This window comes from Carcharodon carcharias, chromosome 6, assembly GCF_017639515.1.
Source record: "Carcharodon carcharias isolate sCarCar2 chromosome 6, sCarCar2.pri, whole genome shotgun sequence".
NCBI classification, from domain to species: domain Eukaryota; kingdom Metazoa; phylum Chordata; class Chondrichthyes; order Lamniformes; family Lamnidae; genus Carcharodon; species Carcharodon carcharias.
In genome coordinates, this window is record NC_054472.1 from 56,636,698 (window position 1) to 56,650,877 (window position 14,180).

Below are 14,180 nucleotides of genomic sequence, written 5' to 3' on the forward strand. Positions count from 1 at the left end.
AGCTTCTCTTTAGAAAATTCCTACTGTCTGACTTCTTTCTCTTTCTGAATATCTCTATCTCGTTCCTTCTCTTTCCTCACTTGCTAACTTCTCTCACTGAAGTTGAAGTTCAAGCTTTTACATTTCTATTTCTTGCAATATTTTGTTTTCCTTTTCTTGCTCCTCCTTTTCCCATTGAGGCTTTTTTATTTCTATTTCCTTTAATTTGTCCTTTTCTTTTTCAAGATTTTTTTATTTTTCTTTGGATTCAGGTCTTTTCAGTTCCATTCCTTTTTCAAGTTCAAACTTCTGCCTTTTTCTGTTGCTTTCCACATCAAATTGCTTCATTTGCCACCAAAGTCTTACACACTAAGTTCAGGTGTCTCCTCCTCTAACTTTAAATGCTAAGTATTTAGACCATATCAACCTTACAAAAGTCTTTTATTTCTACCTGCACTTCATCTGCTAACTCTCTCTCTGAGTCACATCTTTCCACTCCCAAAAAAGTCTTAGCAATTGTCAAAACCATGTTGCAGTCCAACCACATTAAATTCCAACACACAACTCTTGAGTTCAGTACTCCCCTCATACTCATATCCTTTAAATTCACAATGCAATCAAGGAATTTTAAATCCTGCAAAGAGCCCCCAAATTCGTTATGGCCACAGTGAATGTTATTCACTGAGCAGAGGGAAACTTGTTTTACTGATCATAACTTTTTTTTTTGTATTTTGAAAAAGCGGGAAAACTACTGATCCCAGAAGCATAGAATCCCAGTAACACTTTTAGGATTTTAAAGTTAAAAGATTTATTAACACGAAAAAAAAAGAACTTAAGAACACAAGATTAAAATTACACAGTTGGAACAGTCTTACAAACATTCCGGCCAAAAAAAGCACTTGGTCAGGACGCACAAGGCAAAGACTGCTGCTACCTTAATAAAGTATACAACATGACTTTTCACTCGGCTGTGGAAATCCGAAGGAAATTCAGAAACAGACAGGTTTCTGGAAACAAAGACTTTTCTGGCTTGTAGCTGGATGGCTGCTTCAAATTCACAACTTTTCTCAGCACAGAGCTGGTGTCAGGACATCTCCCGCATACAGCCACCTCAACTAAACATCTTCTTTTCCCTTTCATCCTAGATTCCATTGTTCTAATCACCTCTTTGAACTCAAGTTTTCCAAAATATAAAAACCTTTCCTGTCTTCCTATTGCCTCCACTTTTTGGTTGAATAAAATTTAATAACCTTCCCTTGTTTACTAATGAAACCGTTCTAGGTTGTAAAAGTCCCTTAATCTCCCTTTGAAATTTAACAGCTGTAAAGTCAAGTCTTTACCTATCACCTAATGCAAATCTTAAAACCCAGCCTATTTACTTATAATTCTACCTTCACCATGGCCTCATTACAAATGCATGCATCTAACAACTTTACCTTTCATCTCTCCGTTCCCACAGACAAGCTGTGCTTACTAACCTTTCCCCAGTTTAATTATGGACACACACATACACACACAGCCTTCTTTACAGAATACCATAGCCCCAAAAATATTAAAATAATGACACCCATCTTCACAGTATGTGGTCTTCAACATACGTCTACTACTAACATACCTACATATGTTCTTGAATCCCTGTGCTTCTCAGAAATCTGTCCTTCTATTGCTCTCTTGTCACTTTTAATATTTATTCAGGATTTTTCAAGGGTTTTTTGCAGAGTAAAAATAAATCTGTTCAGAGTTTAAATTACTTTATCATATTTAACAGTTGTGATTAAATTCCTAAGATAAAAACAAAAAAACTGCGGATGCTGGAAATCCAAAACAAAAACAGAATTACCTGGAAAAACTCCTGCCAGGTATGTCTTTTTTGTCAAGAGACAGATCCAAATATCCAGTCAGGTTACACCAAAATGGTCATATAACCTAATGGGAAACGCAAGGTAACCAGTATAACCTGGGTAGGGTGAGGGCATATATAGAATAGACTGGGTCCCACAACCTGGCAGTGCTGCTGAAATTTTCTATTGGAAGTTAGTGACACAACACAGGATATACAGTAGAAAAACAAGCCATTCAGTCCCACTAGTCTATGTTCATGTTCATGTAGTCCACACTCACCTCCTACCATTCCACTTATCTACTTCATCTCAGCCATTCAGCATATGCTTCTGAAAGCATCTAAGCTACTTGCCTCAACTATGTCCTCTAGCAGTGAATTCCAGAGTCCAACCATTCTCAGTAAAGAAATTTCTCAACATTTCCCTATAGGATTTATGAGCAGCTATCTCCTATTTTTGGCCTGTATCCATTTGGATTTTCCCATATTTTCTCCAGACCTATCCTGTCCAGTCATTCATAATGTTTAAGACCCCTATCAGGTCACCTCTTAAGTCTCTTCTCTAAAGAATAAAACCTCAATCTATTGGATCTTACCTAATATTAAATCACTAGAGCTCATGGCTATATAACTCAACTTACTTATCAACCATGGTGTGCAGCTTAGTGCACTACTCCATAGGCTGTGAGACAGGTTTGTCCTCCCAGTAATATACACAGCATTGGTCTAATGATCTCCATGCAGTCTGCATTCTTTTAGCAGTAGGGTGCTTCTGTAATTTTGCAGTTCAAATCAGAGGCAATTAAAATGCATTAGATTACAATTAACCTCAGTAATGCAGGCAGCAAAAAGATAAATTCACTACTATTTGATTTATTCATTTTTGTTAGGCTGAAAAGCTTTACCTCTGATTTCACCTTTCCCTTTTGTGAACTTATGTCCTCAAACACATTCTACTTATCCAAATGCATGGGCACAGTCAGAAATTTTCAGCCACCATCTTAGCAACGTTCAAAACTGCCACTTTCCACACTCATATATTGCTTCATTTTCTAATCTAAGTTACAAAGTTTAAATGCTAAAACCAGACATTTCAACCTTCAAAAGTGGTTGAGAGGGATGTTGCAGTTGAGCCTTCTTTACAGAATACCATAGCCCCAAAAATATTAAAATAATGACACCCATCTTCACAGTATGTGGTCTTCAACATACGTCTACTACTAACATACCTACATATGTTCTTGAATCCCTGTGCTTCTCAGAAATCTGTCCTTCTATTGCTCTCTTGTCACTTTTAATATTTATTCAGGATTTTTCAAGGGTTTTTTGCAGAGTAAAAATAAATCTGTTCAGAGTTTAAATTACTTTATCATATTTAACAGTTGTGATTAAATTCCTAAGATAAAAACAAAAAAACTGCGGATGCTGGAAATCCAAAACAAAAACAGAATTACCTGGAAAAACTCCTAAAACCTGGGTAGGGGTGAGGGCATATATAGAATAGACTGGGGTCCCACAACCTGGCAGTGCTGCTGAAATTTTCTATTGGAAGTTAGTGACACAACACAGGATATACAGTAGAAAAACAAGCCATTCAGTCCCCACTAGTCTATGTTCATGTTCATGTAGTCCACACTCACCTCCTACCATTTCCACTTATCTACTTCATCTCAGCCATTCAGCATATGCTTCTGAATATTAAATCACTAGAGCTCATGGCTATATAACTCAACTTACTTATCAACCATGGTGTGCAGCTTAGTGCACTACTCCATAGGCTGTGAGACAGTTCTACTTTTTTGTTCAAAGTATTTCCACCTGTCTTAAAGAGATACACATCACCTCTTGTAACATATCAGTAGTGTGGAGTGGTAACATGCGTTCCTTTTCCTTTGATGAGGGCCAACCTTTCAAGATTGACCTGTACCATATTGGCTCCCAGGCTGCATGAAAGTTGCAGCACAACTGAAACATGTTTGTCCTCCCAGTAATATATCACTGCAGCAGTGGAGAGTTTGCTGACATTTAAACCATGTCTAATGATCTCCATGCAGAGGCTCAATTAGTCAAGCAGAATGTATGCATTGTACAATACAATAAAATTTATGCATTCTTGCTTAGCAGTAGGGTGCTTCTGTAATTTTGCAGTTCAAATCAGAGGCAATTAAAATGATTTTAGGGCATGCATAGATTACAATTAACCTCAGTAATGCAGGCAGCAAAAAGATAAATGCCCACTATCTATTTGATTTATTCATTTTTGTTAGGCTGAAAAGCTTTACACCTCTGATTTCACCTTTCCCTTTATGTGAACTTATGTCAGATTTGTAGGAAAATGTACCAACCATTCAAAAAAGGGCAAATAACACATTCTGAGAAAACTTATCAGATACAGAGTAAGGGAAATATGTTATGCTTTATAGGCAATGCACCTGAGGAATAGTAAGTAACAAACAGTTACTGGGCAATTCCCTGCCTGCTCTGCCAATACCATATAGGTATGAAGTATCCTACCTTTAAAGAACAACAGTAAATAAATTACCTCAATGTTTGCCCCACAGTGTCAGAAATTGCATTCAGCCACCATCTTAGCAACGTTCCAAAAGTTTTAAAAGGTCATATGAATTGACTGCCACTGATTCCACACTCATATATTGTTTCTACTCATTTAATTAATTAATCTAATCTTGGTTACATGAAGGAAAATGCTCAAAGTTTAAAAATGGCTGTAAAACCAGACATTTCAACCTTCAAAATGTGTGTGAATTCAATGATCTTGGGCTTAAGTATAGCGACTTACACAAATTTCTTTTTGTAGCATTTCAGGGAGTTTTAAACTGTTACTCACCTCCAATCTTCGCAGATTGATGCAGAGTTTCAAATGAATCAGGTATTGGGTGAATGTATTGCAGTTCATTGTTCAAAAAATCTGATATTCCTTGAGGTCCTACCAGCTAAATGTATTTCTGAAGTCTTATTTCATCACCCTAAGGCTAAGAGGAATCAAGACATCCTGATTCTTACCTTGAGAAAGAAGTGGCGTTACGGTAATATTCCTGTTACACAGGTTTTCATTGCAGCACCGCACTACAGAACGTTCTGAGGGTGAGATCTTGCAGGATATTTCAACCTGCTCAATGGTAGCGAAACAACCTTTCTGGAACACCTGAACTTCTCCATTTTGTGTGACTGAAGCAAAACACCGCACACCGTTGCATACAGGCTCTACCCCACATGTAAAGCCCTCACAGATGCACTGAAGACTTGAGCTGTCTTCTTCTGCACACAAAAAAATGGACAAAATTTGCACAATGTTCGAATGACTAGAGGCAACCTTTTAAAGCACTTTATTAAATTCAACTTTCCAAACCCTTTTGTGCGTAAGTAAATTTAAAAAGTATGGAATCATACATCTATCACATTCACTGAAATTGGTCAAACTTACCTGCTGGGAAAATGGCTGCAGAGATGAATTTAATACACCTCTCCCTGCCCATGCAGACCCAGCTAAGCATCCTTATTCAAATAAAAGACTAGTGGTACGCTCGTAGGATATCCCACATCGGTGGGTTGAAACCTCAACATCATCCGTGAGCAGCATTTTTAGCAGTCACCTTTTACAATTCCAGCCAGCAAAGTCTTCCAGCGAAGTCTTCATTTGTTTCTATTTAGGTAAAGTACTTTCTTGTTGTTTCAGTAAGTCATTCTAACACTATTCATATCTACGCTTAGCTCTTCCACAAGAAATTTAGCTTTTCAATGACACAGTGATCATGTTGGACACAGTTCATAAGTACCAATGGGTGTTCGGTGCAAATTAGGACAACAATAGAATAAACGTAACCTTCAAAACTTGTATTTCTCAAATAAAAAACTGACCCATTCAGCACAGGGCACAACAGCCTAGCGGTTACAGATGCCTGACCAGCAACCCAGTAGTTGCAAAACTGGATGTAATGGATTAAGTAAGTTGTGGGTGATCATAAAAGGTGATCATGAAAACTGCCAAATCATAAAACTGCTTCACTAATGCCCTTCAGAGGCAGGAATCTGTCATCCCTACTCAGTCTGACCTACACGTGACTACAGTTCCCCCCCACTGTGGTTGACTCTGTACATCTTAGGGTAACTAGGGATGGGGTAATATTTCCTTGCCAGTGTCTCACACATCATAAGAACAAATAAACACACACAAGAATATAACTAATAATTTCTTCCCTCTTCTGAAGAATTTACTGTCCACTCTCGCTGTGCTCTTCAGTTTGTGTACTTTGCGCTCAATTTTTTGTGAACGTTAAGACATTGAATATGTTCCACACAGAGATGGATAAGGTTTTTGGATATCAAGGAATATAGGGATAGTGCAGGAACATGGAATTGAGGCGGGAGACCAGCCATGGTCTTACTGAATGGCGAGGCAAACTTGAAGGGTCGAAACAGCCTAGTCCTATTTCTACTTCTTAAGTTATGATTTCAATTCGATTTTCTTTGCAGATTTTCCCCCTCTCTCCATGGAACAACTGTATGTAGTTGAGAAGTATACAAAATCAGAATTTCATAAAGCAGGCAATATTGAGAGAGGGCAGTATTTTTAAATTATAAGGATTTGTCAGGGCCCTGTTGGAAACAATGTTAAAAATAGAAACCACAGCATTTTTAAAAAGGGTGCTTTTTATGAAATATAATTATTAAATAAAAAATGTGAAAGAAATGGATCTAAGTGGGTAGCTCTTTCAGAGAGTTGGGCACAGGTATAATGAGCCAAATGGATTCTATGGAAAAATTATATTTTTCCTATGGGAAAAATATACAGACTGTAAAGAAATGCATCAATTAGTGCAAAGGATCACCTTCTGGAAGTGACTTTACACAAAACAGGGGTACAATTGTTAGTCCAGGGACATATTGTGAATCATAAAGCTGTGAGAGATCACTTCGCAACAACTTGAACACTGTGGAGCCAATGTATAGGTGGGAAGGTAAATATCCCATAAGGAGTAATAGATCATCATCCATTCCAACCAGAATAGCCCAGGCCTGTGAGCACATGTCTGTATTGCTAAACAGAACACTGGATGGGATTGGCGAGCAAGGAAAATTAAATAGCTGGTATATAAACGCAGTAAAACACGACAAAAAGCAAATAATTGCTATTTGACAAGGATTCCAATGCATTATCAGAAAGACAGTGTGCCAACAGAAGACACAAGACCGCTGGGTGCAAAAGTGACCCTGAATACAGACAGCCTATTGCTGTACTTATATGCAATCACAGTTCTTAAATTGCAGGCGGGTGTAATGCAATGTACAATCTGATCGTACAAACAATACCTACAAACTTTAATGCTAAAAAAAATTCCAAGGTGCTTCACAGCTACAGGCATGCAAAAGGGAAGTGAGCCAAGAACGGCGGGATGAGGTTGAGTGACTAAAAACTCTGTTAAAGAGATGGGCTTTGACAAGATTATTTTTTAAAAGGAGCATGAAATGAAAAAAACAAAGGTTTAGGGAGCAATTTCAGAGAGTAATTCCTCTACCAACCGTCAGGTGGTAGAGGATGAGGGAAGATACATAAAATGCAAGAGTTAGAGGAATGGTGTGTTTGGGCTAAGCAGAGATATAGGGCTGGAAGCAATTGTAGAGATAGGGTGTAGTGAAGGCATGGAAGGATTTGATGGCAAGAATATTAAATTGGATGCACTCGGGGGTTGGAGAGCTAGTGTAGGTCTACAAGGATAGGTATGATAGAACAGGATGTGGTGAATTTTAGACGAGTTTAAACTTATGGAGCCTAGAGGAAGGCAAAGAGAGCATTGGAGTATTCAAGTCTGGAGATGATATGGGGACATATTAGGGTTTCAACACCTAAAAGGTCATGTCAGAGACTGGCTATGTTACAGACGTGGAGCTAAGCAGTCGTTGTGATGGAAAACACAAAGAGTCCAAAAACATTGTTCAGGGTTTAACAGATCAAGACTGCACTGTTTGTCTGAGCCGCTTACTGTGTACAGTGAACGGGACTGAATTGATGATGAGGAAATAGGGTTTGTGCGAACAATCATCTTCAGCTGAAGCAAATTATGATTCACCCAAGACTGAATGTTAGACCAGAAGTCTGACAAAACAGAGGCAGCTGAAGGAGATGGTGTGGACGTAGAGGCCGAGGCATACAAATCTGTATATGCTAATTGCTCAATATCAAAGACAGAAGTGCCATTGATCAGTTATTTTTAAAGAGAATGGTAAATGCATTGCAGGGAGTAAAATTAGAGGCTTCAGCACGTGTCATTTGATGTTGTATTATGTAGTTATTTAAATGACATGAAGATTGTCCTTGATTGATTGTCCAACAAGGCTTAGGTCAGGGCTGGAACTTGAGCTAACCCATGCAAAACAAAAAGTTCACTGCAAGTGCTACCATCAAAGTTTCGTTGTGGTGGAATCTTCAAGGTTGGGTGGCTATGAGTACAGTGGAAACATGTGGAGCGGCAAGTTACTCCACACAAAGCTGTCGAGGGGAGATTAGGATAGTCTGAAGAGACAAAGCATGATCATCTTACTTAGAAAACTGATTTCAGCATTGTTGATCTCTCAGGGTCATTACATTTAAGGGTCATGTAATTGATTAACCAGATGCACCTGAGGTGGAACAGCAATAGTTCAAGTACTACACCCTGCCCGCAGCGAGGCAGACTTGTGTGTCACATGCTTCCACCATCTACAATGAACACTTTACCAAGGGACATAAAAGATATGAGTCTGCAGAAGGTTTAAAAAAGGGCAGAAATCTAGCAAGAGAAAGGGAGGAAGAGAACAGTGATGAAAGGTCCCTTGAAAAAACTTATCTATTTCTTCAGAGATTGTGTATATTTTCTAATATACAAAACTGCACACTGTTAAAATACTTCAGTTTTCATTGTTTATTTGCTTGAGTGTAAATGCACCAAGCACACAGGGACCTTCATATCAGGGAAGGCTTTAATCATATATCATGCAAGAAAATCCAGCCATGGTAAACAATATGTGTTTGATCTTCACAAACGAAAAACAAACTGTGCCAAAAAGCTAAATAAACCATTGTACTGGTCAACTCATTTGTACCACAGGCAAATTCCATTTATATTTAAATAGGCATCTGCTAGAACTGAGCTTTCATCAGAGTTCCTATAATTGAAAGAGTTCTATTTTAGATATAATGCACAACCAGTCAAGGTGTGTCTAGTATATGCAGGCAGGTGAAGTCACCCAATTTTTAAATAGCACCAAAGTAAAAGATAAACAACTTTACCCATTCATAAGCGAAGGACAAACCCAGCATAGCAAGACAATATGAAGCAAAGGTTCAATAAATAGTTAGCTGTTTTTCAGAAACATACAACATACCTTCAGCTCCACATCGAAAGATCTTTGGGACCAAAAACAGGAGTACAAGGATGCTGCATTGGGCCATCAGGAAAAGGTTACTGCAAAACAAGAACAGAGTGTTTCAGGTCTGGGTGCTCCAATTCTCCCTGTGCCTCCATCTTATTGTACGTATTTTATTCTCTCCATTCTTCTTAGGCTCCCTGGCAAAACTACATTTGTTCGCCACAATGTCGCCCTGGTGCTATGTTTTTATCCTTTTGCTAATTGCACTCAACTGACTGCACAGGGATGCATCAGAGTTGCACTGTGCAGATCAGCAAACTTTCAACATGAGTCTCTACTCAGCATTTCCCTCCCTTGCTCAAGTACAGAGCTCGCTGGAAAGGATCAGATATGCTCAAATGCCTCCGAGCACAAAGTTGATGCTCTGCCATTTACAATTACCTGTTAACGAATGAATCATTATTCTTATCTATATATCCAGCACAGATTCAGAGATTACATTGACTGAAACATTCAGATGTTTCTAGGAGTTAGCCTCTTGGATATATACTACAACAACTTATATCTATATAGCGCCTTTAACGTAATGAAACATCCCAAGGTGCTTCACAGGGGCATTACAAAACAAAATCTCATAGTGAGTCACATAAGGAGAATTAGGTCAGATGACTAAAAGCTTGCACGAAGAGGTCGGTTTTGAGGGGTGTCTTAAAGGAGGAAAATGAGGTAGAGAAGCTGCGAGTTTAGGAAGGGTATCACAGAGCATGGGGCCTAGGAAACTGAAGGCACAGCAATTAACAGTGGAGCAATTAGTATCAGAGATGCACAGGAGACCAGAATTAAAAATACAGATTTATTGAAGGGCTGTGGAGCTGAAAGAAATTACAGACATAGGCAGGGGTGAGGCAAGGTTTATTGGGGACTAGGACATCAACCTCTACAATCTATCAAGACTAAATGTGAAGACAAAAACACACTACATCCTGATCAGAGAATTCCTCTACCATGACAACGCTTCACTAATTGCCCACACAGCAACTCAGCTACCAAACTAATGGATTGTGTCTCTCAAGCCTGTAACTTGTTCTCCCTGACTGTGTCAGGAAAACCAGAGTCATGGGACAATGTATTGCATCTCTGCCTCTGATCACACTAAATAACACCCAACCGTGGTTAGCAAATTCTGCTACCTCAGGTCCACAGTGGCAGACAATCTGTCTCTTGATGCTGAGCTCGAAACACAGATAGGGAAAGCAGCATCTTTGGTCAACTCGTGAAAAGTGAACAGGAAAACACCAAACTGACCCTTAGGCCTTATAAACCATTAGCTTGGTCCTCTGTTCTCAGCACCTTGTTTGATGGGTTTGAAACATGGGTGACTTCAGCCACCAGGAAAAGAAACTTAATTATTTCTACCTTCGCTCGTTGTGGCACATTATGGGTGTATCCTGGCAGGACAGAATCATGAGTGCGGCAGTCCTCTCAAAGGCAGAATTCCTAAGTGCATTGGCACTAATCAAACAGGCGGCTTCAGTGGCTTAGGCACATCCACAGTATAAAAGATGGGCACACACCCAAGGACCTTCTGCAAGGTGAGGTAGCCAGAGCCAGATGACCAGTGTCTCCACTTCAAGGATGCTTGCAAGTGTGACATGAATATCCTAAACATCGATTATCGTATTGGGAATCACTAGCTAGGGAAAGAGGGAAATGGTGACACCTCCTGTGGGCTGGCATGCACTACCACAATGACCAGTGGCTACTGCAGCTTGGCAACAGGTGCTAATGCCAAAAACAATGCTAATTGGCAGTTTGATGTGAAATCTCATGGCGAGTCACATAAGGAGAATTAGGTTGGATGGCTAAAAGCATTGTAATGAGGATTCTCAGTTTGAGCACTACATTTACACATCAGGTTTGTTGTGGAATGAGGTATGAGGTCTACTAAGAACATCTGCTGAGTGCAATTAAGGATAGTTTTGAGCATAAAACAGAAAATGTAACTGATGCCATGATGGAAAGATTTATGCCGTGTGGGTTGAACTGCAATGGCATAGATTAAGTCCCTATGTTGGTAAGATCTTGTTTTGTGGCAGAACCTGCCTCTCCAGGATTGGCCTCTTTAGCCAACAGCAAAAGGCCACCAAAGACAACCCGCCTAAATGGATTATTTGCTGCATGTCCACCATCTAATAGATGGAAGGATGCCAACACAGCATCCAGGATATCAAAGGTGGAGATGAAACTGCGGCTGAGTAAATCAATTGCTGCTGAAACGTGGCAGATGGCAAGTGTCAAAGGCCAGACAGTTAGGATTTTGAAAGTGCAGTTGTAAAACTTGAAAAGGGAAAATTTATAGCACTATAAGAAAAGAGCAGGGTAGTGGACTAATTGTATAATTCCTTCAAAGAACTGGCACTGACTGGCATGATGAGCCAAGTGACCTACTTCTGTGCTGTATATTTTTGGTTCAGAGGACACCGACATCTGAATACTATTGTAACTCAAGTTCCAGAAAGATGCATTGTAACTTAATCAGTAAAATACTTATCTACTATTCAACAAAAGCAATTGAGCACAAATGGAAAAAAATTAAGGCTCCCCTTTTGCTAACATCACATGACAGACTAAATGTAAAAAATTTAAAGTTTATGACTTCTAGTAATTGCATATTTATGGCTCATTTTCTAATCTAAAACGGTCTACTTAAGATATTAAAACTAAACACATTCCATGTGCTAATGAATACATGCCTGAAAGGAATAAACTGGTGATTTGCTTAGGGAGCCAAAAATAAGAGCAAATAGTGACACCCAACAATTTTACCAACATGTCCTGACCAATGGCTGCAACCATCCTTTTCTTCCTACCAAGACATTCAGCATTCCACTCACTTCAACAGTATTTTTCAGTCAAAGATAACTGTATTCAAAACAAGATCTTACCAACATAGGGACTTAATCTATGCCATTGCAGTTCAACCCACACGACATAAACCTTTCCATCGTGGCATCAGTTACATTTTCTGTTTTATGCTCAATACTGTCCTTAATTACACTCAGCAGATGTTCTTAGTGGACCTCATACCTCATCCCACAACAAACCTAATGTGTAAATGTAGCGGTCAAACTGAGAACCCTCAATACAATGCTCTGGTTACTGGAATAAGATCACTATCACCACATGATCTCATCTTTCAGTAGGTGGAAGAATATACCTTAAGACAGTGTACACACTATTTGCAGTTGATATAAACTTGATTTGTAACCACCCTGGAATGTCAAAACAAACAGACACTTGTCCTACACACTAGCTCTCCAAATGAAAAAAGCTCTGAATGTGGTTTATCTGCTGCAACAGGGTATCTGACTAACTCCACCGTGGCTGACTTCAGGCTAAATTTTTTTTTGTGCAATGTTTTCCAAGATATAGTTTTTTTGAAGATATCACTGGATGTTTATATAGCGCCTTTAATACAGCAAAAGATCCCAAGGCACTTCAGAAGCATAACTAGACTTTAAAAAAAACATTGAGCCAGAGAAAGAAATATAAGCAGGTGATCAAAAATTTGGTCAAATAGACAGATTTAGAAGAAGTGGGTTTCGCTGGCTGGGCCAGCATTTATTGCCCTTGAGAAGGTGCAGTGAGCTGCCTTCTTGAACCGCTGCAGTCCATGTGGTGTAGGTACACCCACAGTGCTGTTAGAGAGGGTCCCAGGATCTTGACCCAGCAACAATGAAGAAACGGCAGCAAATTTCCAAGTCAGGATAGTGAGTGGCTTGGAGGGGAACTACCAGGTGGTAGTGTTTCCATCTACCTGCTGCCCTTGTTCATCTAGATGATAGTGGTTGTGGGTTGGGAAGGTGCTGTCTCAGGAGCCTTGGTGAATTCCTGCAGTACATCTTGTAAATGGTACACCCTGCTGGTACTGTGTGTCAGCGGTGGAGGGAGTGAATGAGGATGTGGTGCCAATCAAGTGGACTGCTTTGTCCTGGATGGCGTCAAGTTTCTTGAGTGTTGTGGGAGCTGCACTCATCCAGGCAAGTGGGGGGTATTCCATCACGCTCCTGACTTGTGTCTTGTAGATGGTGGACAGGCTTTGGGGAGTCAGGAGGCAAGTTACTCGTCACACGGTTCCTAGCCTCTGACCTGCTCTTGTAGCCACAGTATTTATTTGGATAGTCAAGTTCAGTCCCTGGTCAATGGCAACCCCAGGATGTTGATAGTGGAGGATTCAGTGATGGTAATGCCATTGAACATCAAGGGGCGATTCCCTCTTGTTGGAGATGATCATTGCCTGACACTTGTGTGGTGCAAATGTTACTTGCCACTTGTCGGCCCAAATCTGGATATTGTCCAGGTCTTGCTGCATTTGGACAGGGACTGCTTCAGTATCTGAGGAGTTGCAAATGGTGCTGAACATTGTTCGTTGATGACTGCACATCCCCACTTCTGACCTTATGATGGAAGGAAGGTCATTGATGAAGCAGTTGAAGATGGTTGGGCCGAGGACACTACCAAGGAGCCCCTGCAGTGACATCCTGGAGCTGAGATGACTGACCTCCAACAACCACAACCATCTTCCTTCCTGCTAGGTTATGACTCCAACCAGTTGTCCCCTGATTCCCATTGACTCCAGTTTTCCTTGGGCTCCTTGATGCCATACTCGGTCAAATGCAGCCTTGATGTCAAGGGCAGTCATTCTCACTTCACCTCGGGAGTTCAGCTCTTTTGTCCATATTTGAATCAAGGCTGTAATGAGGTCAGGAGCTGATTGGCCCTGGCAGAACCCAAACTGGGCATCTGTGAGCAAGTTATTGCTAAGCAAGTGCTGCCTAATAGCATTGTTGATGACCCCTTCTGATACTTTACTGATGATGGAGAGTAGACTGATGGGGCGGTAATTGGTCAGGTTGGATTTGTCCTGCTTTTTGTGTAGAGGACATACCTGGGCAATTTTCCATAAAGCTGGGTAGATACCAGTGTTGTAGCT

At 40.1% G+C, this 14,180-nt stretch overlaps 1 protein-coding gene across 2 annotated transcripts in view; it reads right to left on the reverse strand.

Moving 5' to 3' along the window:
• LOC121279049 (activin receptor type-1-like) overlaps window positions 1–14,180 on the reverse strand; it is a 153,959-nt gene that overhangs the window by 60,402 nt on the left and 79,377 nt on the right. The window contains exons 2-3 of one of the 2 annotated variants that reach the window (XM_041189863.1): window positions 9,203–9,282; window positions 4,844–5,098 (exon numbers count right to left, since the gene is read on the reverse strand). In XM_041189863.1, the coding sequence (XP_041045797.1) occupies window positions 4,844–5,098; window positions 9,203–9,282 (335 nt within the window). The remainder of the gene's footprint in view (window positions 1–4,843; window positions 5,099–9,202; window positions 9,283–14,180) is intronic. The other variant, XM_041189865.1, reaches the window with a different exon arrangement.